General features: G+C 32.6%; 2 protein-coding genes across 2 annotated transcripts; both read left to right on the top strand.

Annotated features, from left to right (window-relative positions):
- Positions 1-16,414: 16,414 nt before the first annotated feature.
- On the top strand, positions 16,415-17,662 carry LOC115065834 (gamma-glutamylcyclotransferase). Its single transcript, XM_029548639.2, has 2 exons — positions 16,415-16,839; positions 17,238-17,662. Exons 1-2 carry the CDS (start codon positions 16,511-16,513, stop codon positions 17,554-17,556), a joined length of 648 nt encoding a protein of 215 aa, XP_029404499.2. The 5' UTR covers positions 16,415-16,510; the 3' UTR covers positions 17,557-17,662.
- A 3,361-nt stretch (positions 17,663-21,023) lies between these two features.
- LOC105222125 (gamma-glutamylcyclotransferase) lies at positions 21,024-22,744 on the top strand. Its single transcript, XM_049459396.1, has 4 exons — positions 21,024-21,386; positions 21,849-22,016; positions 22,080-22,213; positions 22,270-22,744. Exons 2-4 carry the CDS (start codon positions 21,912-21,914, stop codon positions 22,580-22,582), a joined length of 552 nt encoding a protein of 183 aa, XP_049315353.1. The 5' UTR covers positions 21,024-21,386; positions 21,849-21,911; the 3' UTR covers positions 22,583-22,744.
- The last annotated feature ends 3,248 nt before the right edge of the window (positions 22,745-25,992 follow it).

The following is a 25,992-nucleotide window of genomic DNA, read 5'->3' as shown; positions in this document are numbered from 1 at the left end:
GATGGATAGACGGGCATGGCTGAACCGATTCAGCTCTTCATACTGATCATTTACATGTACTTGTATAAACTTTAGAGAGTAACTGTTATGTTTTCTTTGGAACCTTAATCTTTTTCGGGCCGAAATAGTATTCAAGATTTTGTTAAGACTACATAACTAGTTATTATTTTGTAATTGAGTATGGGAATTCAATGTATATACTTTAAATGGGTTTCTAAATTTAAGTGGTTCTATGGATTCGGCGAGTAGTTTTCGTGGCTTCTGAAATATCTTTGACACGCTAGCCAAGCAGACAACTTTAACCCTTTTGCGGGACTTTCTAACACAACAACGCTACTTTTACACAATATCAAGAACGTGACAGAGATAAATCCAGCCACTAATTGCTTCTGAGAATGATGAATACAATTTTTTTGAAAACTATATGCCGCAATAATTGGTGGATTCGCAAAAATGAAATCGTTAGCGGATGTTCAGACGTCCACGGTTGACTTCTTAAGATCTATGTTTAACAAGTTTTTGAAACATCTTCTGTAGGTGAAATCTCTACATGGAGTGTATGACTTAAAAGGCAATAAATAAGAAAGGGCAAAATTCGGTTGGCCGAACATTCTATACTCCTGCAACTTGCAAGAATCAAAGCCAGAGAAATACCTCAACGGGCAAACCGTCAGCCAGAGGATAGGAATCCAAGCAATTATACAAGTATATACAGTTGAACTTCCTTAACTCGAATCACCATGATCTACAAACAAACTTCGTGTTCGAGAGTCTTTGAGTTATGAAGGGAAACTTGTAGGAAATTTGACTTCTATTGCCAATTCAAGAGTTATGGAGAACTTCGGGTTACAGAAGTTCAGGTTGTGGAAGTTCAACTATATATTATACATATCCGATTTTGCCTATTTTTGTCAATGCCAGATACTTATAATATACCGCATACTAACAAACTGGTCTCTAAGGTTCATTAAGGTAACATCACTAATTATATGGAATAACTCACTTCTTGGCCGATATATGCGGTATAAAGTCACCTGGAAGTTCGAAAATCGTAGTAGATATTAGGTATATGGAAGCTAAGGGAAATATTAACACGATTCAACTCATTTTTGAGATGCAGACATACCATTGTCAGAAAAAGATTATCCCTAAATTTCAATTATATATCTCACACATTCACCAATAGTTGCGGTATACAGTTAACTATAAGTACTGGGGTGCAAATATTCGGCATCTAGGGCTTTGAGCAGTTTGGTTGAATTAGAAACATGTGTGGTCATAGGGCTTAATGTTCTAAAGGGGTTATTTCTGCAAAATTTTGTTCCATTATATTAATACTTGATTTTTATAGCGGATGGGGAAATAATCATATTAAATTTTAAATTGTGTTATATGGGAAGTCGGCTTTTAGCAGTCCGATTTCGAAATTTTTTGCACTGTGTTTTTTGCACTAGGAATGTTAGAACAATCTTATACGAGTATGCCGAATTTTTTTTTGAAATCGGTATAACTGGTCCTAAGATGTTTAATTTTAACTACGAGTCCTTTAAAGCTCTCTAGTGTGTCTATTGTGCCTGGGACTCACTTTGCTCATATTATTGCAATAGAAAGTAGCAAACTTCTCGTTTACCTAAAGTGAACCTATCGTCTTGCCACAAATGCTCTAACAAATATTCATAACTTAACTTAAGCAACCATGATATGGATATTCCTGTTCTATACGGAATACAATCAAGGCATTAAGAGAATAAGAACAGCAAAAGTATTACAAAGTAGAATCTAGAGGACGAGCATAGAAACCTTTTAAAATGTGCTGAGTTTCCTAGAACTTTGAAGTTTCCACAGGTGATTTCGCTTTATAATAAATGATTTGCTTTAAAAATGCACGAAAATATATTTTAAAGTTGAATAGCCAACTAGTAGAATAAATTTAAGATATGGACTCTATGAACTTGTCAAACGTTTAGCTATTGATTGCGGTAGAAAGATTTTATGAAAAGTTAGAGACCAAATACCTAAGTATTTAAGCTTCAATTGCTCTTAGGGATCCTCAGAATTACCTTTAATGAAAAAAAAAATATTCTGCTTTAAATTGCACATTAAAGTCAACTTATCTTCTTTGGTGAAATCTAAAATAATTTGCATAGCTGACGAAATATAAGATTTTCCGCAAACTCTATTGTTAGAGAGGTGAATATGATTTAGCTATGATTTTGTTTATTTGTAACTCGCCTTTCCTGATTACCGCTTTGGGTCAGCTGCCTTTGAAAACATTTACCCGACAAATCTCATAAGCCCGTGATATGCTCAGAGCAAATTGCCTTACGCTGGTACTGGTGGTTAGCAACAATAAAGTATGCGAAAGCAGACAACGTTTTCAATGCCAAGCATAGTAAGAAGTGAAGCGCAAAACGAAAACGCAATACGGGTACGTATCTATAACATGTATACTAGGGTGAGCCAGAAACTAAACGTACGACTTTAAGGGAAATTAATATATGCAGAGATAAAAATATTTCTGAAAGACAGAGACTAGCAGTGGTGTTTACAATGCTTTTACTCTTCACAGCTTTTAAATATGCGATCTTTTTTAATGAAAAAATCTGACTAATAAAGATTTTTTTAGAAATTGTGTGCTCTATAAAAATGAGCAATGTTAAAAATATTTTCCCTACGTTACAAAAGTTATCGTATTTTTAATGAGAAAAGTTTTTTTGTGCGTTCTTTACAAGGGAAATTCGAAATGCTTATCTAAACCTTTCAAAATTAAGCAAAGATCTCTGTTTAGATTAGTTTTGGTGCACCCTAATGTACATATGGATGTGTGCCGCTATGTAAATTAAGTTGCTGATAGCAGCATAGACACTCTAAATAATACATCAGCAGTTTAGCACTAATATTAGTATGTGTGCATGTGTTCATATATATGTGTATATGTATATGTGCTCGTGCTTAGAAAAGTGGCGCTTTCTCTTATGTATGTATTGGACGTGGATAGCTTCCTGTTTGCCTGTCGGATGTATGCACTAACAACAATAACAAGGAAAAACTAACACACAACGTCACGGTATCCCGCTATTTCAAGGGCTCAATGCATTAAGCTTTCCTGTATAGATTTTGCTGGAGACACACACATCTACATATAAGTACATGCTCAGCAATACAACTAGCCATCTGCATATTCAATTATAGTATATATAATCATACATATACGTATATGAACATATGTACATATAATTTGTATAGATTTGTATGCATGGAAATAAGAAGGAAATAATAAGCACAATAGCAGCAGCAGCACTTTGCCCCATACGGTCATCCTGTTGGACAGTTGTCAATTATATTCTACCCGTGTATCAGCTTCGTCGCCATGTGCACGCATACATACATACTTAATGAGCTGGCTGTTTAGCAACCATGAAGGATGGATAGCAAATTTGAACTTAAATATTATTTTACTAATATTGACAGGTCATTCTTGGTTAAGTACTTGTGAATGCAGAATCTATAATAATTGAGTAGTTCAATTCATATTAACATACTTTTGTGGATAAAAATTTAAACAAGAAATATAAAAAACATTCGGAATAACCGAAGCACTTCACAAATGAAAAACTTATTATATATGAACTTGATTTGGATCGGTCAGTTTGCGTGGCAGTTAGATGCCATAGTATATAGTTTTACTTAACATTTTTTCGGAATTTGTGCCGTTGCTTTGAACTTAGAAAGAAATAATATGAACTTCACATACTGCAAGCCTAAACAGTTATCTTGCCAATGGAAATTGAAAATATAATTTACACACGTATTTACGAAAATATTAAAATTTTATTAAACTCTTTAATTTAAATACAATTCATTATCCAAAAATGTATCCAAATTTAGGGAAAATTGACAACATATTAATATGGATTTTCATGCAAAAATTTTGACTTTTGGCCAACGAAATGAAATTTCCGACCCTAGTACAATATCATACATCAACAAGAAAAAACGTTAACTTCGGTTGCACGGATGCTAATATACATACCTTTCACAGGTGCATTTCTTTTACTAACTATGTGTTCAGTTTGTATGGCAGCTATATGCTGTAGTAATCCGATCTGAACATTTATTTCGGAGATTATACTATTACCTTAAGCAGTACTCCATGTCAAATTTCGTGAAGATACCACGTCAAATGCGAAAGTTTTCCATACAAGCCCTTGATTCCGATCGTTCGGTTTGTATGGCAGCTATATGCTTTAGTGGTCCGATATCGCCAGTTTCGATAAATGAGCAGCTTCTTGAAGAGAAAATGACGTTTGCAAAATTTCAAAACGATATCTTAAAAAACAGAACCCCACTTCATGTCGGTACTTATAGCTAAAGAAGTGGGGGAAAGTACTTAAGAAATATTGATGATACTGAAGAATACTGAAAATACTGGAATTTTTGGTACTATGTGTGGAGTAAACATGTAACAACTAACAAGCAATTCTTTAACGGATATAAATCCAGATCAGTTTCGATTAGGAAGACCAGACTATTTTGGAATCGGACCTTTATATACTTAACTGTTTATAAAGATTGTAGATTATAGAGATTGAGATTGAGATTGAAGTTAATACAATACCAAAAGATTTGTATGTACAGTTTTTTCCCGAAAGTAATAGGACTGAGTCGATGCAGCGCTGCCAGCGCGATTTCCAAGCATTCAAGGCGTCACAGAAGACATTCTCCGGAATAGCCTTGAGAGCCGAGTTGCATGCTGCTTGGATTCCCTTTCAACAAGGAAACCAAAAAAGTTCCAGGAAGCCTACATCTGGTCTGTAGGGCGGTTGCGGAAGCGTTAGGATGACAGCCTCAGTTAGGTAGCTGTTCGAAAGAAAGGCGGCGTGAACCGGAGCGTTGTTGTGGTGTAACTTTCAATCGGCTGCGATGTCTTGTCGGAGCCGATTAACCCTTCGTTTGAGTCTCTTGAGGACTTCCACGTAAAACTTGGCGTTGACGGTTTGTCCAGGAGGAACAAATTCATGGTGGGCGATGCCTTTGATGTCAAAAAGACAATAAGCATCGTTTTTAAAGTCTCTCAGTCAGAAAGAAGGAATAAATATTTGTTGGATGCTCTGTTTGGATCTTTCATAAACATTGAGGTTAAGTTTCAGCTTTCACTGTTGACTCTGATTGTGTCTGTCTGAAGTTAGCTATAAGTCTAGTGGACAACTCTAAACAGCAAACTGCAGTTAATTTGACCTCGGAGACCGTCACAGAATACGCGAAAATAGTTAAAAAGGCTGTCGAGAGTACAAGAAAGTGATATTTTACCTACTCTCCAATTTGTCTAAAATTAAATTTGTTTCTACAGCATTTGCATTTTTCAGGCAAAGATATTCTTCCATGGTGCAAATTAAATTAATATTTTCCACTCTTGCAGCAACTGCAATTAGTCATGACTCATGAGTAATGCTGTAACATGAATAAAGGCAAAGAGCTACGTAAATGTAAAACCCAAAACCACGAAAGCATACAGTTTCAAGCCGCAATAAAAGTTGTGAATGAAGCAAATAAATATAAATAAATATATAATGTGTGTGCACAATTATTAATGGTCGCGCAATCAGCACGCGAAAGGTAATTAATTAGTCCGGCAAAAAGAAGGGTACAGTGGTGCAAGTGTGAGAAAAAGCGAAACGAGTTTGAAGGGAAGGAAAAATTGAGTAAAGATTTCGAAATTCTGTTGCGAAAGGAAACTGAGAATTTATTTGAGATGAAGCAGCAAATTTTTTGCTGCACAAAAAAATATGATTTTCAGATGTTACGGAGCAAAAAGTTTCATTTTTTACGAACTACTATGTTTTGAGAACTCTAAATTACAGAAAAAGCACCGATAGAATACTTTTCATAATGTAGAAGAAGAGTACATTGAAGTGGTATCATCAGAGTTGATTTTAGGAGAAAACTTGTCGAGTCAACTCTTCTATATATAGTACAGTTACTGGTGTCATCCAGTGAGTATAGAGTCCTACGAGTTTAGAGCCATCTCTAAATATTATAGAGCACCTACCGCTAAACGAATATTTTTCAAAAAATAGTTTTAATTCTCTCCATTCTCTCTTCACTGTTTGATTCGCGCATCCAACTTCAAGTGGTTGCCTGTTCGATTCGCATGAATTAAAGTACTCAAATAATCAATCAGCCGCATCATCGAGTGTACTCAGCGTATGAGCGAGACCGCGATAATGTAGCAATTGAAAACCATTTTACGAGAAACAGTTATAATTAAACTAGCGAAAGTAAAAAGTAAAGTGCAGAGCAATGGAAATGATAAATGGATAAATATATGTAAATTTCGAGTTGTGGTTTGGTAATTGAAAAAGTGAAAATTAATGAAAATTAAAAAAATGAAATATTTGTCACTACATATGTAAATTTGCAACACATTATATACAAGAAGAAGAAGCATTAAGCGTTAAAAGGTATTGAAGCGCAAATTTTCAGTTTTCTCTATTTCTTTTACTTGTATTTTTTGTGTGTTTGAACCTTTTCGGCATAAATAAAATCCTATTTAACAAACATTTGTGGTTATTATTTTGTAAACTACAAACTTTTTACTGTTGAGCTCAATCAGTTTTACACACAAATGATTTAGTTCATTCACACGGCATAATTCTCACCGAAAGGTACTTGAAAAACGGTAATAATTTTTTAATTGCCATTAAAGTCAGTTTTTTCATGTCACATTGCAGCGATTAACATATTTTCTACCATAAGTAAGTAATCATTATAAAGTCTGTGAGTGTTTTTATTTTTTGGGAAAAATTGTATTTGCTAATAATTTACGAAATAGATTATGATACTGAATTTATAATAAAAAAGTTGCGCCTAAAGCAGAAACTCAGACTCTACCATCTCTGTCTGTCGGCCTTTTGGGAAGCGAATGATTTAGATAGATCTTAGCACAGGTGTTTCTTGGCGAAAATGGAGAACGTGTTCGTCGATGGTCCATTTTCACGCCCGCAAAACATTAAACCTGAGTTGACGATCACGAATATTTTGTTATGTTTTTGGTGGGGTTGCAGAGAATCATCGACTATGAGTCAATAAATGAACAGTCTGTAGGAAGCAGCCAGATTCGTCAACGTTAAAAGATTCTATTCAAACTTCACTTCAGCTTCTTGTAATATATGGAGCCATCTTAAGAACTACTAAGGCCTTAAAACTCATAGGTAGTCAGTCCACTTGCTATCTGACCAAATGTTGCCAATACACAATTGCGACACTTGTCACTACGGCTGTGCAATTTGCATCTAGTTCGCACACATTCCCGCCACTCCAATCTAGTGAACAATAAAGCACCTCAATGACTCCAAGTAGTTCAAATGGGCAGCATGGCTCTCAGTGGGACTTATGATTCCAGTAGTGTTGAACTTGTCGAAAGAGTACACTTCTAGTGAGCATTGAACAATGTAAGCGTCCTTCACAGCAGAAGAGGTGGTGGACCATGGTCTATATGAGTGGTTAGAATTCATCAGTAGTGTTTCAAGGACAAAACTCTAGGAATTAAACAGAGGGTTGTGTCTTCTCCCCACTACTGTTAACTTCTATGTTTTAAAATCCACCAGGGGGTATTTTCATCACTTCATACGCATATCATTGTACCATATTGACATCAAGCAATGACATATGTTCGAAAGTAATTATCACCCATATCTTTGTCGCTTCATTACACTTTCCTCCAATAAATCCGCTCCCTAGGGATATTCACTAACTAGAAAAAAGATTACTGACTGGGTCTTAATATTACAGCCAATGGTGTTTTAATTCCGACTGTCAACAACCCTTATTGAGTTGCTATACTTGTCAGCTTGTGGTGATGAAACTCTTACGACCACGATTAATGTCAAAGTACAAAACATTAAGTTGATACCCGGCACCTCTTATGGAAAGGACAAAGATACGTTGTTGGCAACAAAATTAAGCAATCGGAGCGCCAGTAATCAACTACTCTGCACCGATATGATCGCCTAGATATTGTATAACGCAGCCGAAGAAGCTTCAGTCAAAATACCAAAATCCAGCCGCTTAGCCACCTAATAAATGATTCAACCTACTTAGAAATCGCAAACCCTACTTTATAGTTTAATTTATAAATTTCCCATTTATGGTAGTCCAGTTTTGTCCTTTAAATAAAAGTTCTCGCCAATATCTACTTTCCAGAGAACTTATTTACAAACATTTAACTTTTCCCAACATTCATGTTATTTCGCCTGTCACATGGCCTTTATCAAACTATCAGCCAATTTTGCGCACAAAACCCAATACAGCGCTGCCTTATCTGTCACAATTTCATCAGCTACTATTGCTGTCGTTTAGCTGACTTCATTGACTGTCAAAAGCCAGTTAAAATGCGGCTGTCAATTGACAATTTTCAAGGGTCAACGATAATCTAAAATGAAAACCAAAAAAAAAAATACAAATTTTATAAAATGGAAAAATGAAAAAGTGTACACATACTCTTGTGTGTAAGTACTTGTATATACCATATACATAGTTATATACGTATATTAACTTAGTTACGCTGTCGATTCACACCCACATTGTTTGCACATCACTTATCACTTTCAACTAATCAACGGCATTTTGTATGCCCATCACGTGCGCCTGCGTGTGTGCACATGTGTGTAAGTGACCGAATTTGCATTTTAAATGCGCATTTATCACGTGCTAGCATATTGAAGGCAAACGACAGGCACACACACACACACGCAGCCATGCATCACTCGCCGGTGAGTATAAAATTCGGCATGTACCACCAGTGTTGCTTGGCCGCAAGCGAATAAATACGGCAATTGTGGTTTTGAATCGAAACATTTCATATATTTACGTAGACACTTTTCTATATATGTGTGTGTTTATATGTATTTAGGCACGAACATAGAAATTTTGTGGCTTATTGGAATGTGATCAAGCGTATGTTACACGGACCTGATGTGACAGTTGAGCTCACATCTGACATAACAAGAGAAACTAACATGATAATTACCAGCAAGCACACATGCGGATATCCTTAATGTTGCATATACAAGTATGTACATACATATATAACATATATTTGTGAGTATTTGCTGTGAGTGTTATTAGAATTTTTTTTTTAATTTTTTAGACGCGAACGACATTTTATATTTTTTACATATGTAAAATTCCTGAAATTTTTAAATTATAATTAAAACTTTGCAACATGTACTCAGTTGGAAATTATAGATATAACTACAATTGTACAAAAAATTCCAACTGGAATATTCAAATAATAAACCATACAAACAAAAAAGTGTTGCCAACGCAACTTAAAAAATTATATTCAATATTAATTGAAATAAACTGAGTTTTCATTGCTAAAATTTTTTTCTCAAGGTTCTGTTTAAAACTATATTTGAAACAGTGCTGCCACCCTCTATAATTTTTTTTACACATTAAGCTAAAAATTAAGACTTCATATGCTAAAAGTTTGTTAAAAGTTAGTGTAAGTTAGAAATATAAAATATGGTGTTGCCACCTAATTTTACAGAAATACATATAAATTTGAAATTTTTTATTTAATTTAACTTTAAGCCAATAAACTGATTGTTCCATACTCTAAATTTCTTCAATGCTCTTGTTTCAAAACGAATTGAAAACAGAGTTGCCACCTTACAATAATTTTGAAAAATTATTTTCGGGTACAATTTGAAAATTAAATAAGTGTTAACATAAAATCTATTTAAAGTAAAAATACGAGGTGTTGCCACTTAATACAAATTAAAGATATGCATATGTATTAGGGTGTTTTTTTTAACTATTAATTTTTTTCAATTACCTCATGAAATTTCCTTAGAAATGCCCTAAAAAAAATCTCTCAAAATTTGAGCGCTTAATAATAACATTAAGCACTGGACCAAGGCATGTAAAAATTTTCCATTGAAAATACACGAAAATCGTGATTTTTTATCGTTAAATTTCTATAGCTCAGAGGCATTTAATGGCATCGCTTTGACTTTAGACACATATTCTTCAGAATTGAAAACTCTACAAAAATGCCCATTGCGACAAAATCGAATCTCACACCGGCGAGGTAGTACGGGGCTCTAAACTTTAATTTTCCACGAAATTCGCATTTTTTGTGTATATATCTCGTAAATGACAAGAGCTATGGAAAAAATGTTCATGACAAACTTGTAGGAAATTTTATTTGCTGCAAAAAAGGTTTGAGGTCAAAATCGCTATCATTAATACTTCTCGAGATATTCGGCTTTTTACGTTTGCTTCTTTTGGTCACACATATTTATAGGTCAGGTCGGATTTTCCTATAACCGTGCGTTTATATTGAAACCGTCACAAGATTCTTCTGAGTATGTGGCGGTTAGCTTGTATGATCAGCAGTCCCAGGAAAATTTCAGACACTGTCGTTTACTAAGACTTTGTTAGAATCGTCTAGGCACCACTCTTGTGAGCTATAGATTCTAAAATAGGAAGAATTTATATATCATATGTCACCAGGAAGACAAATATATTGCATTTTCCACAGAATTTTATACTTTCTGGTTTTTTTTTAAGTTTTTTTTTTTTTTTAATTCAGGAACATCTTTCAAGATTTACTATAAACTAGTGAAGGTCGATATCTAATAATATGTTGAAGGTGTTCTTACAATTTTAGCTTAATGATAGTTAGTCTAAAGTGGTAGTCAATCATTTTTTATCTATGCTGGTTTATGCTATAAAAATCCTACTGAAAATACTTCTCACATTCTTTGAACTTAATTCATTTCGCTTATTTTCCGATATACTTGATAATGTATGTGTTTATCTGAAGACTATTTGATTTATACTACACTTAGCTCAAAAACAGTTTTGTCTTTAAATATTTTCTCGTAGCAACCTACTCGACCGACCTTTTAGTGTCAAAAAGTCTGAATTTATTTATTGTATTGAAATCAATGACCTTTCGTTGCAAATATAGATATGTATGTATATCTGAATATCTTTAAGAGTTCTTCCTTTACATATAAAAATATATATGTACATACTTGTATAATAGCGCGCTCGCATGCGATGATTGATTACAGCGTAACTCTTTTTGCAACTAATTCACGGCACTATCAACTTTTACTCACCACATTGTGCCTTAAAGTATGATTTATATGCCGTTTGGTAAATTTACTTTATGAAATATGACTCCCTTTGGGGAAATTTAGTTAAGCACGCATTTGTGCGTTATTTAAGTATATTTTAAGGCGTTGACATCAATCAATATGGTTTAGAAGACGATTAAATTACTTTAATATAGTAATATTGCATAATAATTTTAAGTATTTGTATTTTTTTAAGCTAAAAATAAGTTTTTTTTTTATTAAAAAAAAATATAAATATCAATTTCCCTCAATTCCCATTTATTTTATCTCTTTATATTATTTTCCTCGTGTATTTATGCAAATAAGGAATCTAAAACACTTTAAATTTAAATTGTAGAAAAAATAAAAAAAAATATTAGCACAAAATCATATAAATATTATCTGTATATTTATTTATACATGTGTGATATGAAACCAATTTGTGCCGAGAAGTCAAAATACGTTTGCGAACCCTCGTCTTAACCAAATCATGACGGCTTAAACATAGCGACTTCCTATTTCTGCCAGCCACAAGCTACACACTTATCAGTATGAACATGCGCCTTCCACATATGCTGCTTACGTATAACATATACATATAAGGATAGAATATAAGTCTACATAAGGATGTACATATCTGTCAGTTGCCTGTGATTTTATAATCGGAAATATTTGTCAACAGACTTCGAATTGTTCCTCACCGCAATAGCACGAGGGCACTGTTTACACCAGCCAATGACATTTGGTGACAAAAGTTGGCAGTGTAAATTTCGTTGGTGACACCGCAAGAATCCATTTATCATTATTTTGTCATTTTTTCATTTCGAGAGCTCAGCAAAAAATAAGATAAGTGAGTTAAAGTGTACAAGAGGTTAGTGATTTATTTGGATATGTTGAAGGCATGTGCCTATATGGGTATTACATAAAATACATAAATACATAGAAATACATATGGTATATGTGTAATACACATGGTGTACGTATGTACACATTTAAACATTTGCTGGTGTATTTAACCCATATAAGTTAGAGTTTCATACAATTTGATAAATATGCACAGTAGGCTTGAGTGGCGTAAAATGTGTTTGAAATTTTATTTATAATTTAGAAATTCAATAAAAACGTTAACATTCAAATAAAGTTCCATAAAGACTACATACAGATATATTATTACAATTAAATGCATTTAGTAGCTCATATCAGCTACCTAAACTGATATTGCTAGTATGCTCCTCATATCTTTCTTTTTTGTTGCTACTTAGATTAGTTACTACAAATCCGATTACGGCAAAAAATTATGTTATTAATCTCTAAAAATCGCATATAGCTTTATTTCGAAACAAATTGTATTTGTGTTCATGCCCTTGAACGTATAAATTTCCAACTACTATGAGGCTTAAAATTAATATCACTCATACGCCCTGATGGCTGTGAATTTTAATTTTTACACATGTTATTTTGAAAGTATCGTTTACAGTACAATATCTAACAGTTCGGACATACACAAATATCTAACAGTAAGAGCGGTTAGCATAGGCATCTACCTACAAATAACGGGAAATTAAACAAACCGTTAGGGAGTTTGTCTTTGCTAAGTTAAAACAGCTGTTAAAACACAGAGTGTGTCAGAGGAATAGAAAATATATATTTCTACAGAACAATACATATACATATGTAAATAATTTTTTTCAAGACAATATTTGAACAGTTCTCAGTTCAAGATATTTCAGAAAGCTACTTTTTTCATTCTTGGGTAAATATATATATTTTTAATTTATTGTGCATTGCGGATGGTGCAGGAAACCGCTTATCATATACCAAAACCGGCTGTATCAGTGCAATGCATACAGAGTTGTCACAGTTTTTTTAATGTATTGAGATGTTTGAGGTACTGTACGAACAAAAAATATGTACGTTTTATTAAAAACAAGAACATATTACTTTAGCACCCTGTGCAAGATATTCAAAATACAAAAATTACATCAGCACCCTGTATGGAGAAATTGAAGTATCTAAAGATGCATGTTTGAAAACAAATCTTTTATAAATATTTACAATAGAACTTAAAAAGAAGGATGTGAGTAGTGCATAATATTGAAAAAAGTAGGGGAGGGCTAAATTCGGGTGCAACCTAACATTTTATATTCTTGCAACTAGCAAGAATCAAAGCCAGGGAAATACTATACGGCGTAAAACCAATCATATAGAGTAAAGTCAGCCGTATGTTCGCAAATTCTGATATTAGTTATATAGGGGCTAGGCCCCTCTTATATGATGGCTAGCGGAAGTATTTGTCCTATACAACCTATATTTGACATACAGACATGCCATTATACAAGAAAGATTATCCCTTATTTTCAGTTATATTTATCACACATTGGCCGATATTTTCGAACAAAAGTCAACTATAGATATAGGGGTCCACATATTCGGTATCTAGGGTCTTGAAAAGTATTTATACATAATTGTGTACAAACAGACATGTCACAAATATATTTTGAACAAATGAATACCAGTCCATCCAGTAAATCACTGAAATTCTTATCTCTCAAAAAATTCAAAACTGCAAGTAATTAGTATATACATACGTACATTAAAATTTTAATGAATATATTACGTTTTATATATTATCACCAATTAGCAATTAAGAAACTACGCATTATTTATTCTCGATTAAAACCCAGTTTTAATGTGATTCGCGTGGCAGAGGCATCGAACACGTCTAATACAAGTGAAACATCATTAAATACTATAGTACATATACTGGATGCTGTGTCAAGGAATAATTGTAATAAAATGGGTACACATTTTCAACCGATTTACGATTCTATTTCGCTTTTGCAGGTAAGGTCTACAGAAACATGTCGCGTTTCAAATTTATCGATTATTGTTGGTAAAAATATTTTTTTATGACTTTCTTACCAATTTTTATAAGACCAAAATAATAAATCTACAATCTGCGATATTCAAATTTATAAATTCAGTTTTGAGTATTTAATTAAAAGTCCATAAAATTTATTTTATTTATTTTTTAACTCATAATGGGGCTGGATTTGCTATTTTGGTTTATTTTATTTTATTTTATTTTAATTTCTTTTACTATATTTAATTTAATTTATTTTAATTGATATTGCTTAGTTTTATTAGTCTTATCTTATATTTTTTGGCTTGGCATGACATTTTGATTCAACAAGAAAATTAAATTGATGCAAAATATTTACCCTGTGTAGTATGTTTGAAAAGAATAGACAACCATAAGTATATGCACACATGCTTACCATACATATGAATCTCTATCTCTAAAAAATCCAGCTTATCAAAATTAAATCAGTCTTTATATTTCTGCTGCGCGCAAACCAAATAAAACTAAATCCAATTTGATTTTATTAGACGTGAATGGATGACGACCTTTCCCACAAACTTTAATAAAAATCAAGGAGATTTCCTATTTAAAGTAAGCGCGCAGTTTGTAGACTCATTAATAGCATCACTTACGCGAGTGACGCGAGATAACCGAAACAACAAAGTACACAATCTAAACAATAACAAATAATAATATTATTAAATTGCTGAAATAGTAGCAAAAAAGCGATAATTATTTTAGGTTTAATGCAAATCATTCAGAGTAAAAAAAAATAATAACAAAAAATGACTCTCTGCACTCTTCTTGGAATTGTTTTTGGCATATTTTTATTATTTCATATACTTGTACATTGATATTAAAGAAATGATTCAGTGTGCGAAATCTGCTAATTAATTAATATTACAAAAAATTATATGATTACTTAATTAAAAAAAAAAAATAATTTTACTTCGCAGCTTTCACCTTCTTATCTTATTTATTTTCGTTTTGAAATCATTTATTCTCCTTTTCTTGTTAATTATGCCGATTAATAAAGCTGTTTAAAAGAAATCAAATCCAAATTAATTTATGTAAATTTATTTCTTAAACCTGTCCCTGAACTACTTATTTCGCAAACTTTCTTATCTAACATATTGATTTGCAATAAAAGAGAGGCAAACACAAAAAAAAAACAAAAAAGGGGAAGTATTAACTGACACCACCATCCAATTACAATATGTAGAGGTGATTTACATTTCAATATTGATGAGTTCAAAACATGTTTTAAATATAGTTTTAGCAAATGTTATTGCATTTATAATTTGTTTGACTATCATATCAATAAAGACTTGGAATAATTAGTTGGCTTGGGCTTTTCTAGACGAGCTTCTTCCCGTGATATTAATAATATTTCGAACGGGTGTTTTTTAGATATGAGGTTTTGATGAGGCAATGCTTTCTTTGGAGTTGGTCTTTTTGAGAGCTGCTACTTGATTTATACTCACTTTGGTTTGCCATTTCATAGTGAAAATACTTACAATAACGTCGGACGTTCTGGAATGGATCCAAAACGAGCTGACCACCGATCCCTATAATCACAAGAAACTCACTTTTTTCTCACTTTTTGTGCAATAAATAAAATTGTCAAATTTCGAATGATGATAATCCACAAGTCATTGTTGAGACGGCGTTACATTATCGAAATGTCACTCTTTGTTTTGCTCTATAGGCGGGGTGAATTATAAGTCAATATTTCTTCAAAAATGAAGCTGTTCAAAATGTTACAGTCATTGAAGAACCCTATAGAGCTATAATGAATGACTTTTTCGAGCCTAAAGTGGAAGATGTTGATGTGGACAACCAACAACCTTGGACCTTTAGATTCAACAAGACGGCGCTACCCTCCATATAGTCAACGAAAAAATCGATTTATTGAAGGAAACTTTTGGTGAGCGTATTACCTCGCTTCACAGGCCTGTAACAAGTCCTCCGTGATTGTGTGATTAAACACCGCTGCACTATTTTTTCTGTACCGGTAATCGGTTGTCTGTATTTCATAAAAAAAGTACCATTAGAATAATTTCGATAAAAAAAAACTGGAAAAACACAATAAAAAAGACTCAGAAGAAAATAAATACTAAAAAAGGTAATATCTGAGAGAAAATTTATCAGAAGCAAAATTACACTGAGAAAGCTCAAGAAATGCTTCTCATGTGTAGAACAAAGTGTAGCGCGCAAATCAGCAATTATATCAACCTAGGCTCATTCTAATAAGTCAAAAAATAATACAAAATGTATACATATATGTAAAACGACAGATGACAAAGTAGGTGAGTGAAAAAATGTATTATATATTGCGAAATCGTACATATATACAAGTTTAGTATTCAAATTCAAACGCCATACCGAAGCTATCTACAACAGTAAGCCACTCAAGTGTTGGCAGTCGACATTAGACAAACCAAGTGTGTAGACACAAAGTAGTCAAAAAATTTCGTAAATAAATTGTGCTAAATTTAAAAACTTGAAATCTAGAGAAATGCTTTCCTATAGTTTGCTGTTAATACTGCCATTATCCTTATGGTCCTGCTTGAGTGCTTACGTTATACCAAGCGATTTACCCGAGCGCGTGGGAGATAACTTCATCTACTTCGGCTACGGCAGCAATATGTTGACCAAACGCATACATATACAAAATCCGACTGCGGTGAAAATCGGTATGGGCATATTGAAGGATTACCGATTGGATTTTAATACCTACACGGAACGTTGGGGTGGTGCACCAGCGACTATTGTGCCTATGCCTGGCGCGTACGTTTATGGCACACTGTGGGAGATATCTCTAAGCAATTTGGATGATATTGATGAGTGAGTTGAAATTTTTTTTTACAAAAAAAAAAAATGTTTGAACAAAATTTTCAAAAAAAAATTTATTATAGAAAAAAATGTTTTGAAAAATAAATTTTCATATTTTATGAAAAAAATAATATATATTTTTGAAAAAAAATTATATTTTTAAGAAATTAATTTTAATATTTTATGGAAAAAAATATTTTGAAAAAAATATTCATAGATTTTTAAAAAATAAATTTTCATTTATTTTTTATTTTAATTTTGAAATTCTATGAAAACTATTTTTTTATATTTATTTTATTTATTTAAATTATAGAAAATAATTTTTTAAATATTTAGATAAAAAAATTTTAACTAATTATTTATTCAATACTGAATTAAAAAAAATTAACATTTTCCCTTCTTCCGAGCAGCCAAGAAGGCGTCCACGAGGGCATTTACTATGCAGCCAGCTTGCCTGTGCTGCTGTCGAATAATACAGTAGCCACTGCACGCGCTTATCTGTTAGCCGATCAACCGAAAAAACCGTTAAATGATTTCTCCGATGATGATAAGGTGCCACTTAAACGGCAACCTTCGAAAACTTATTTGCAATGCTTGGTGAAAGGTGCAGAGGAGACTGGCATTGTGCCATGGTATATTGAGTGGCTGAAATCTGTGAAGCACAATGGCCATGTAGCGCCGGACTTGGAGCAAATTTTGGACTTGAAAGATGTGCAACTGAACTCTTAAAACAAGCACATTAATTAGTGTTGTTATTAACTGTGATAAATGTTTATAAAAATGTAGAAATTTCAAAATTTATATTTACCAATGAAAAACTATATTTTAAGTGATTTGTATATACACCGTAGAGTTTAATAAAATTATAAAAAAATATTAAAAAAGATATTAAAAAACTGTTGAAAATATGTTATTTTTTATTAAAGGAAAGTTATTAGAAATTTTTTTATACAATTTTTAATTACATAAGATATTTGTAAATATTTTTTTAATCAACCGAAAAAACCGTTAAATGTTTCTCCGACGACGATAAGGTGCCCCTTAACCGTCAACCTTCGAAAACTTATTTGCAATGCTTGGTGAAAGGTGCAGAGGAGACGGGCATTGTTTTTTGAGTGGCTGAAATCTGTGAAGCACAATGGCCATGAATTGGATCCATTTTGGACTTGAAAGACGTGCAATTGAATTCTTAAAACGAACACATTAATTATTATTGAAGTAACTGTTGGATAGCGATGTTTATAAAAATGTAGAAATTTCAAAATTTATATTTACCAATGAAAAAATAGAAACTGTAAGGAGGATTTGTATATACCGTAGAGTTTAATAAAATTATAAAAAAATATTAAATAAAATATTAAAAAAATGAAAAAAATATATTACTTTTATTAAAGGAAAGTTATTAGAAATTTTTTTATACAATTTTTAATTACATAAGATATTTGTAAATATTTTTTTAATAAAAATATAAAAATTTATAGTTAAAAACGAATTTTTCTTATAATAAATTCTTTGAAATAAATTTTAAAAATTAAAGTTTTACTTAAATTATAAATTTTTGACTACATTTTTAACAATTATTTTTTTATTTTACTCAAAAGTTTATATTTTAATAGACTCTCTTTTAGGATAAATAAAAAAATGGAAGCATCAATATGTATAGAATAAAGAATTCAATTTAACTTCTCCAACGAAATTTCTCACATTAAATTATTTAATAATTCCGGAAAATCATTTCAATTATTTCAAAGTAAATTCACAAATTTTTTACAGTGTAAATAATTATTTTAATTGCTTCTTATGCATTTTTTTACAGTGTATGCACCTAATTTATTAAGTTTTCATGCAATTTAGTCAATTTGCATTTATAATTGCAACTTCTTTATAATTTTCTGTTATTTACCCTCATTCACAACACACAGCTAAGCTTTTAGCGCTTTTGTTTTTGCAGAAGCACATTTAACACGAAAAAAGCTTCCAACAACCGTCACAAAGTTCCAAATATTTCTCTGCTTCAAATCAAGAGATAAACAAAACTTTTACACGTCTGTTCATTTGACATTCGCCGATGAAACATTGAACTTGACACATCAATAATATAGAGAAGGTTCAATTGCGGACAAGCGTGTGAACTGTCAAGAGCTAACAAAATCCTATTAGTGGATTTCACCACTTTTGGCTGAGAAGGGGAAATGTTAACAGTGCTGAGCGAACAGAGCTGAGCATTCAATGAAAATTATGCTCGGAAATATACATTGCTATTACAGACATATGTTGCTCTTTTGCCTATATTTTTATACGTTTACATGCTATCATATCAATTGATATGAATATCATTTTGCGAATTTTTGTGAATTCATGCAAAATTGATAATATTGTAATGAAATTATGCTATTTTCAAGGTAATATTTGCAGTTAATGTCCAAATAAAAACTACTTTTTAAATCTTTCTTATCTTTGATAATATTATATAATTCTGTATGCATGTATGTATATATGCTATATACATAAGTACATACTTATATGAAATATTATCGTAATATCCTAAAAACATAATATATTACAATAATAATACATATACAGATGTATGTAAGTATGTATGTAAATCACACCTCTTATCAGTTAAAACTTTCATACGCATCTATCTTGCAGATATGTATGCAAGTAAAAATCAATTTCATTTCAAATCAAGATATTATCATTTATCAGTAATATAAAAAGCGCGCGCTTCTCTATATTTACGTACACACATATGTTTGTATGTGCGTATGACATTCTCACACAAATAATATATGCGTACGCATGCAAATCAAAAAATACAAACATTCTTCTGGAAAAACAACAATAGTTTCAAAAATTGACATTCCCACACAAACAATGCATACACAACATACATACTTACATGCGTTCACATGTGGATATGTCACCCGCAAAAATTACAAATATTATTCTACAAAAACAACAATCATTTGAAATAGCATCAGAAACCAATATGGCAGCCAATTGCCGACGTAAAACTTTATAGTAAAATACACAACAACAAAATTTTCATTCATGAACGCAAACGTACTTTCAAAAAGCATATTCGATTCATTCATAAAAGCAGACGCCATTACATCTCCCCGAGCATGCCTTGCCTACAAGCGTCTTTTCGCGACGATTTCAAAAGCCAAAAATCATAAATTGAATATATTTCTGAAATGTATGAGAAGGAAAAAGTGTCAACCCCGCAAAAATAAATATTAAAATATATTATAACAAAAATGACAACATAGTTTATTTCTTGTTTTCAATTTTAAATATTTTTCAGCGAAAATATCAAAGAAAATATTCAATATTCCTCTGATTCATGTGTACAGTCAATCCCGGCTAAGTAGTATTCCGCTTAAATGAAAATCAAATCTCTCCCTCATCACTCTTAACAGCCTATATTATATCTTGCCGCATCTCACGATTTGTTTTTTGAAATATCATAGAAATTATTGTCTTAAGTACGACTCGGTTAAGTATCCGCAGTCGCTTATGTACCATATTATATTTTTATTTTTAACAAACTACAAAAATCTGTATCTTTGATTGCGGCACATAACCGGGATTGACTGTATTTGTCTACGAATGTAAAAAACGTTTTGTAATTCTGAAATATTTTTACGCAGCTGCGTTGATATGTATGAAAGCTCATACACAAACATACATATTTACGCTGGTTTGTGGGCGAAGCTGTACAGCGGCAAGGGAAGCGGTATCGGTACAGCTCCGATTTTCTACAATTGACTTTTTGACAAAATTTTGTTGTCCGTGGCAACGGAGCTTATGTATGAAACAATAGGTGTATATATTTCCATACAAAATTGTGTACAGACAAATTTACAAACATAATGGGAATGATTCTTTCAAATTTGTTTACATGAACACAAAATTACATACATACATATGTGAATATGTGAACTTTATGCGTACGATTTTTTGAAATCTGTTTACATGTACACATTTATATGCATATGACTTTTAAGATTTTATCAAAACTTCAAATACCCAAAGTAAATAAATACATATGTATGTATGTATATAAATATATAACTTAAAAAACATACATATAATTATTATAATTATATTAATTAAATATTTAAGTAATAATACAAATAAGACTTTATTATACATTTCAGCAAATTTAATGGAATTCATCATTAAATGGGTCAAATTGCACTTACATACATATATACATATACATATACATATGAGCTTTGTTATCAAATATATGGAGAATATCCATAAATTATATCCATAGTCGCTTGCGCGTTGAAAATATGAGAATCTGTAAGCGTACATTGAAATTAGCATAATTTTTCTCATTTAACACTGAAAATGCTCAATTCTGCTATTTTCGACGCTCCTGTTATATATTGGTGAAATCCGCTTATAGAAACGAGTACCCCTCCTTTTGTGGTGAAATCCACTAATAGAAACGAGTACCCCTCCAAAAAATGAAATGTAGTAGAACAGTGCTGCCCGTGAACCTTCTCTATATTATACGTTCTCTGTATGATGTTAAAGGGGAGGTAAATTGACAGCTGCGTTAGTAGTGACAACTAAATAAACTTTAGTGAACAGCTGTTTGTTATGAAAGCTTTTTGAAAGCTATTACAATCCAGAAAGCTTAAAATTACAAAGTGGCTAGATGATGAAATTAAATAAACTCTTCAATTAAAAAATTTCAATAGGTTATTATTCCGTCATCGTCTCTCAGAAATCATATAAAAATTTCTAAGAACCTATTACTATTATATGATATTTAGAAAAAACTTCGCAAAATTTTACATATGTAAGATTCAGAGAATTTATTTCTAATGCCTGAACAAGACTTGACTAAGTAGCTAAACAATTACTAACCAATAAATGTTTTACATAAGTATGTTCGACAAGTTGTTTTATTTACATTTCCTCTTCAAACACGAATTTCTGCAATTCCCTATATGTTTTTAGAAATAATTTAAGAACTTAATAAACTAACTTTATTACAGATTTCGACTCAATAATTACCTGATAATAACACTTAAATTTTATAATGATCTTTCGCTTTTCAGATGTCTTCCAAGTTTTACTACTTTGGTTTTGGCAGTAATCTTCTAGCCAAGAGAATACATATACAAAATCCAACGGCGGTGCGCATAGGACCTGGGAAGCTGGAAGTAATATATAAACATCTTTAAGAAACTCATCTGTAACAGAAATATTTATACTTAACTTTGCAGAATTACCAACTTGATTTCTATACGAGTTCCCGCACTTGGTATGGCGCGCCCGCGACCATAGTACCCAAAGCGAACTCCTGTGTTTTTGGCGCCATTTGGGAGATTGATAACAGCAATTTAAAAGATTTAGATGAGTAAGCAAAATATATATTTTTTTAAGCATAAGAATTTAAGTCAAACTCTGTTTCAGTCAAGAGGGTGTCTCCTATGGCATTTATGTGCCGATCACAGTGCCGGTACTGGAGCTTAACAGCGGCAAGTTGATAGAGTGTCGCGCCTATCATTTAACAAACCAACCAACGGGTGATGTGCGATGCCTGAAACCCGAAGAGATACCCTACGATCGTCAGCCATCGAAAACATATATGAAAACTATTGTGAAAGGTGCTTTGGAGACATGTCTGCCAGCGGAGTATGTGCAGTGGCTACGTACCATCAAACATAACGGCAAGATGGTCGATGCGTTGGAGAAGAAATTGGAATTGCAAGATGTGAACTTGTAAGCGTGGTTGAGAAATTTTTCCCAAATCATAAAACGGAGAAAGACACTTAAAGCATTTAAATAGGAACCTAGAAGTTCTTATTGATCGGTTTCTACAAGTCAGTAGCATTGGAAAAAGTTATGAAATGTATAATAAAAAAGATTAATAACAACATTGTTTGTATTTATTATAAAATGTTTTCGATTTTTTTATTTATTGTAGTGCTTGTTAAAACTATATTTTTGCGGATGTGCAAGGTTGTTCTATCTCTTCGTGCTCTTATGTGTGAATTATTGGATCCTTTTGTTAGCGATTCTGTGTTAGAGTCTTCTATCTTCACGTTCCTAAAAGATGAGGAAAATAGTCTCACTGTCAATTATTTATAAGTGTGTTATCCCATATATACTTGTATATGTATATGTATATAATATTTGATAAAACCATGAAGTTGAAGTTAAAAGACACGTATTTTCTACTAAGGTTAGGTTATATTAATCTGGTAAGTCAATGAGCCATATTCTGCCGACGTGTGTCGACACCAGACAGCGACCAGTTAGTATTCCAATCATGTACAGTCTCTCCTAAAGAGTGTATCTTCTACTAAATTTTTTTGAAAAATTATATGACACTCAAGTATTATTGAAGCTCAGATTATCGAATATTACAATTTGTACAATCAATTAATCTGAGGATGGTGTCAAGAGTGAAGCAATACGCGGTGATACTGTGGATTGATTTTAGGCACACAATAAAACATTTTCTAAGAATAATATTATGTTTCAAAACAGGCCATTGCTAAGGGAAACATAGTTTTATTCATTGTTCACTCACCTTTTTTATTTCATGGGTAAAATTCTAGAATTTTTAGAATAAAGTTTACATGGAAAATAGAAGATGGTGGTATAGAATCGTCATCGGTTAGCATTATGTTGGACCTGAATTCGAATAACAGTTCGAACATTTCCCAAAATATATTTCTGAAAAAAAAATTTTGACGTAGCTAATATTTTTCGAACCACTTCGCGTGGTTTGCTATCGAGAAGCTGAAACCGAAGCCTAGCAAAAGCTGTACATTTAAGATGGGAGTGCGTAAATGATTTCACATCGCTATCCTTCATACAGCTTTAGCAATTTGCTTACAAAAATGTCCAGTCTAAACACCTACCATTACGAGTAGAATAACTTTGCCAAGAGGAAGTTCTTCAGAAGGCCTCTTGCATTCCACTATGGTTAAGAAGAATCTCGCTACCGCACAGCTTTTGCTTGTTGATCAGCGTTTGTCAAGTTCACGAAAGATTCATACATCTGATACCTAAGAGATCAGCAGAGTACCCATTCGTTCCTACTCTGATGAAATTGGGGAAAACATACCTCCTCTAGCAAGCACATCGATGTTGCAGTTCCCGCGTGACCCAACAAGTCAGAGTGTAAAGCGCACAATCAGTAAGTTCTAGACCTGTATTGCCGGTATACTATTGGTCTGAAGAAAGCTATATTTTGAGGCAGTACATCTTCACTTGAAGGCTACTGTAGTATTTTGGTAACCAGATGTTACAATTGATGGGGATAGACTCCACTTCTTCTCAGTTGTTTCTTTAAAATAGGATAAGACAACCGACGCTTTCATAATTATCTCGTCAATTCTTGGCTCCGCGAAAATTTCCCATCTCTAATAGGCCCAAAAAACCATGTCCAAAGGCTTAAAAGAAAAGGTTTCCCAAATTACTTGAATCTCATTAATCTACTCAGATTCAAAAATGTTTTAACAAAATATTCAATAAAGTTTTTAAATCAGTGGTGAGAGGTAGTATTCTGAGTAAAGGTTGACTTCAATTATTTAAATGGTCGTTAGCAACATAAAAAATTTGTCCTAAACTACATAAAAGAAGAAATTTGATCATTGAAGTACTGTGTTAGGAGTCAAGTTAAGGGTCGTATTAGTCAAGCGAAGACAAAGTATTGGTGCAAGGAGGTCAAATTTGGAGTAAAGTTAACAACCTAAAAATGAAAAGACGCCAAAAAGAATATATGGAAAATATTTCAAATAATAACCCCTCAGTGGCGACAAAGTTAAATATATTAGGCATTTCTGAAATATTTTTCAGATGTAAATGACCTTAATGAAGATGGAAACCTTTAATCTAGAAATTTCGCCATATATGATCAGCAGCCTGTATATTGTAAGCTAATGACAGAAAATTAGACAAGAAAACTGAAAATTACATATTTCATTCAAGCCTTGGAATATCTCTGCTTTCTTATATGGCAGCTGTTTCCACCACGAGTTCTTCTAACCAATATTCAGTTTCTATAAAGACCAATAGACACTTTCTTTGAATATATTCAACAATATAGGAAGGTATGCCCAACCAGCTTCCACCAACCGCCATAGTGTGGCTAACTGCCAAGTGCAGAGTGCAAAAAGTTCATTTCAATATCAAGTTACTGTGTGCGACCAAAGGTGATTATAAAAAGTGCCAAACAGAAATTTATGCAAATACGAGCTGAAACTTTTCAAACACCCAAAAGTACCTTTGCAAACTAACTGGTAAACAAATACAATGCAACACAGAATGCCAACTAGCAACAAACAAATATACATAGAGCTCGAGTTTCCACAAACTAGGGGCCAGGGGGAAGTCACACAATTTTCATTTCAAACACAATGCGGCTATTGTAAACATTTCTTTGCAACAAGTGTGGGTTGCAATGCAAGAAATGTGGTGTAAAGGCAGCTATTTGAGGCCATCGAGTGCAGCTGGCAATCGGTAACTGGCATTTGGTATTTTAGCTATGTTACGCATACGCCATGGCGTAGTCGCACGCTGAGGGGCAATATTTGCACTTTAATCCCCAGCAAAGTTTACAGTGTAGTTTACAATTTTCAAATATTCACTAAACACCCACATACATACGCACATACGTTACTGTAAATGTGGAATTGCAACTTAAGTGCGCTGGCGAGCAACAACAAATATTGCAAATGCAAAGTGGCGAGTTTTCGTTTTGCAAATGAGCGCCTTGGAACTCTAAGCTATACTGAGTGTTAATGAAATGCTGAAAATTGTATTTTTTTCTTCACTTTATTGTACTGTATTTTTCTTTTACAAAAGTTAGCAAACGGATATTAGCTGTTAAGACTCGCAATGGCTAATACATAAAATGGTAAATTATGGAAATTGGCCAAGTTAAGAGGCGGCTAGCAGCCACTCAACGTGAAAGGGTTTACTTTAGGTTATGCAAATTAGTGCTAAAACACATATAGAGAGAGTGGCTGAAATTTAAATTAATAAGAATGAAGTTTAGCAAAGGTAAAGGGTGCTTGGAGAGACATAGTGGCGAAATTGCAATGCAAAAATGTAAAAGAGAAAAAAAATCCAAATGCAAAAGTAAATAGCAGTTTGGTGTTGTGCATGAGACTTGCCGCCCAG

This window comes from Bactrocera dorsalis, chromosome 5 (genome assembly GCF_023373825.1).
Source record: "Bactrocera dorsalis isolate Fly_Bdor chromosome 5, ASM2337382v1, whole genome shotgun sequence".
NCBI lineage: Eukaryota > Metazoa > Arthropoda > Insecta > Diptera > Tephritidae > Bactrocera > Bactrocera dorsalis.
The sequence above is the reverse complement of the archived record's forward strand: the minus strand, read 5'-3'. Positions and strand labels throughout refer to the sequence as shown.

Bases quoted from the DNA above. Each gene is read 5' to 3' on its own strand.
- LOC115065834 (XM_029548639.2), top strand. From the start codon at position 16,511: ATGCTTTCCTATAGTTTGCTGTTAATACTGCCATTATCCTTATGGTCC. The intron at 16,840-17,237 runs GTGAGTTGAAAT...TCTTCCGAGCAG, and splicing joins AATTTGGATGATATTGATGA to CCAAGAAGGCGTCCACGAGG.
- LOC105222125 (XM_049459396.1), top strand. From the start codon at position 21,912: ATGTCTTCCAAGTTTTACTACTTTGGTTTTGGCAGTAATCTTCTAGCC. The intron at 22,017-22,079 runs GTAATATATAAA...TTAACTTTGCAG, and splicing joins TAGGACCTGGGAAGCTGGAA to AATTACCAACTTGATTTCTA. The intron at 22,214-22,269 runs GTAAGCAAAATA...ACTCTGTTTCAG, and splicing joins AATTTAAAAGATTTAGATGA to TCAAGAGGGTGTCTCCTATG.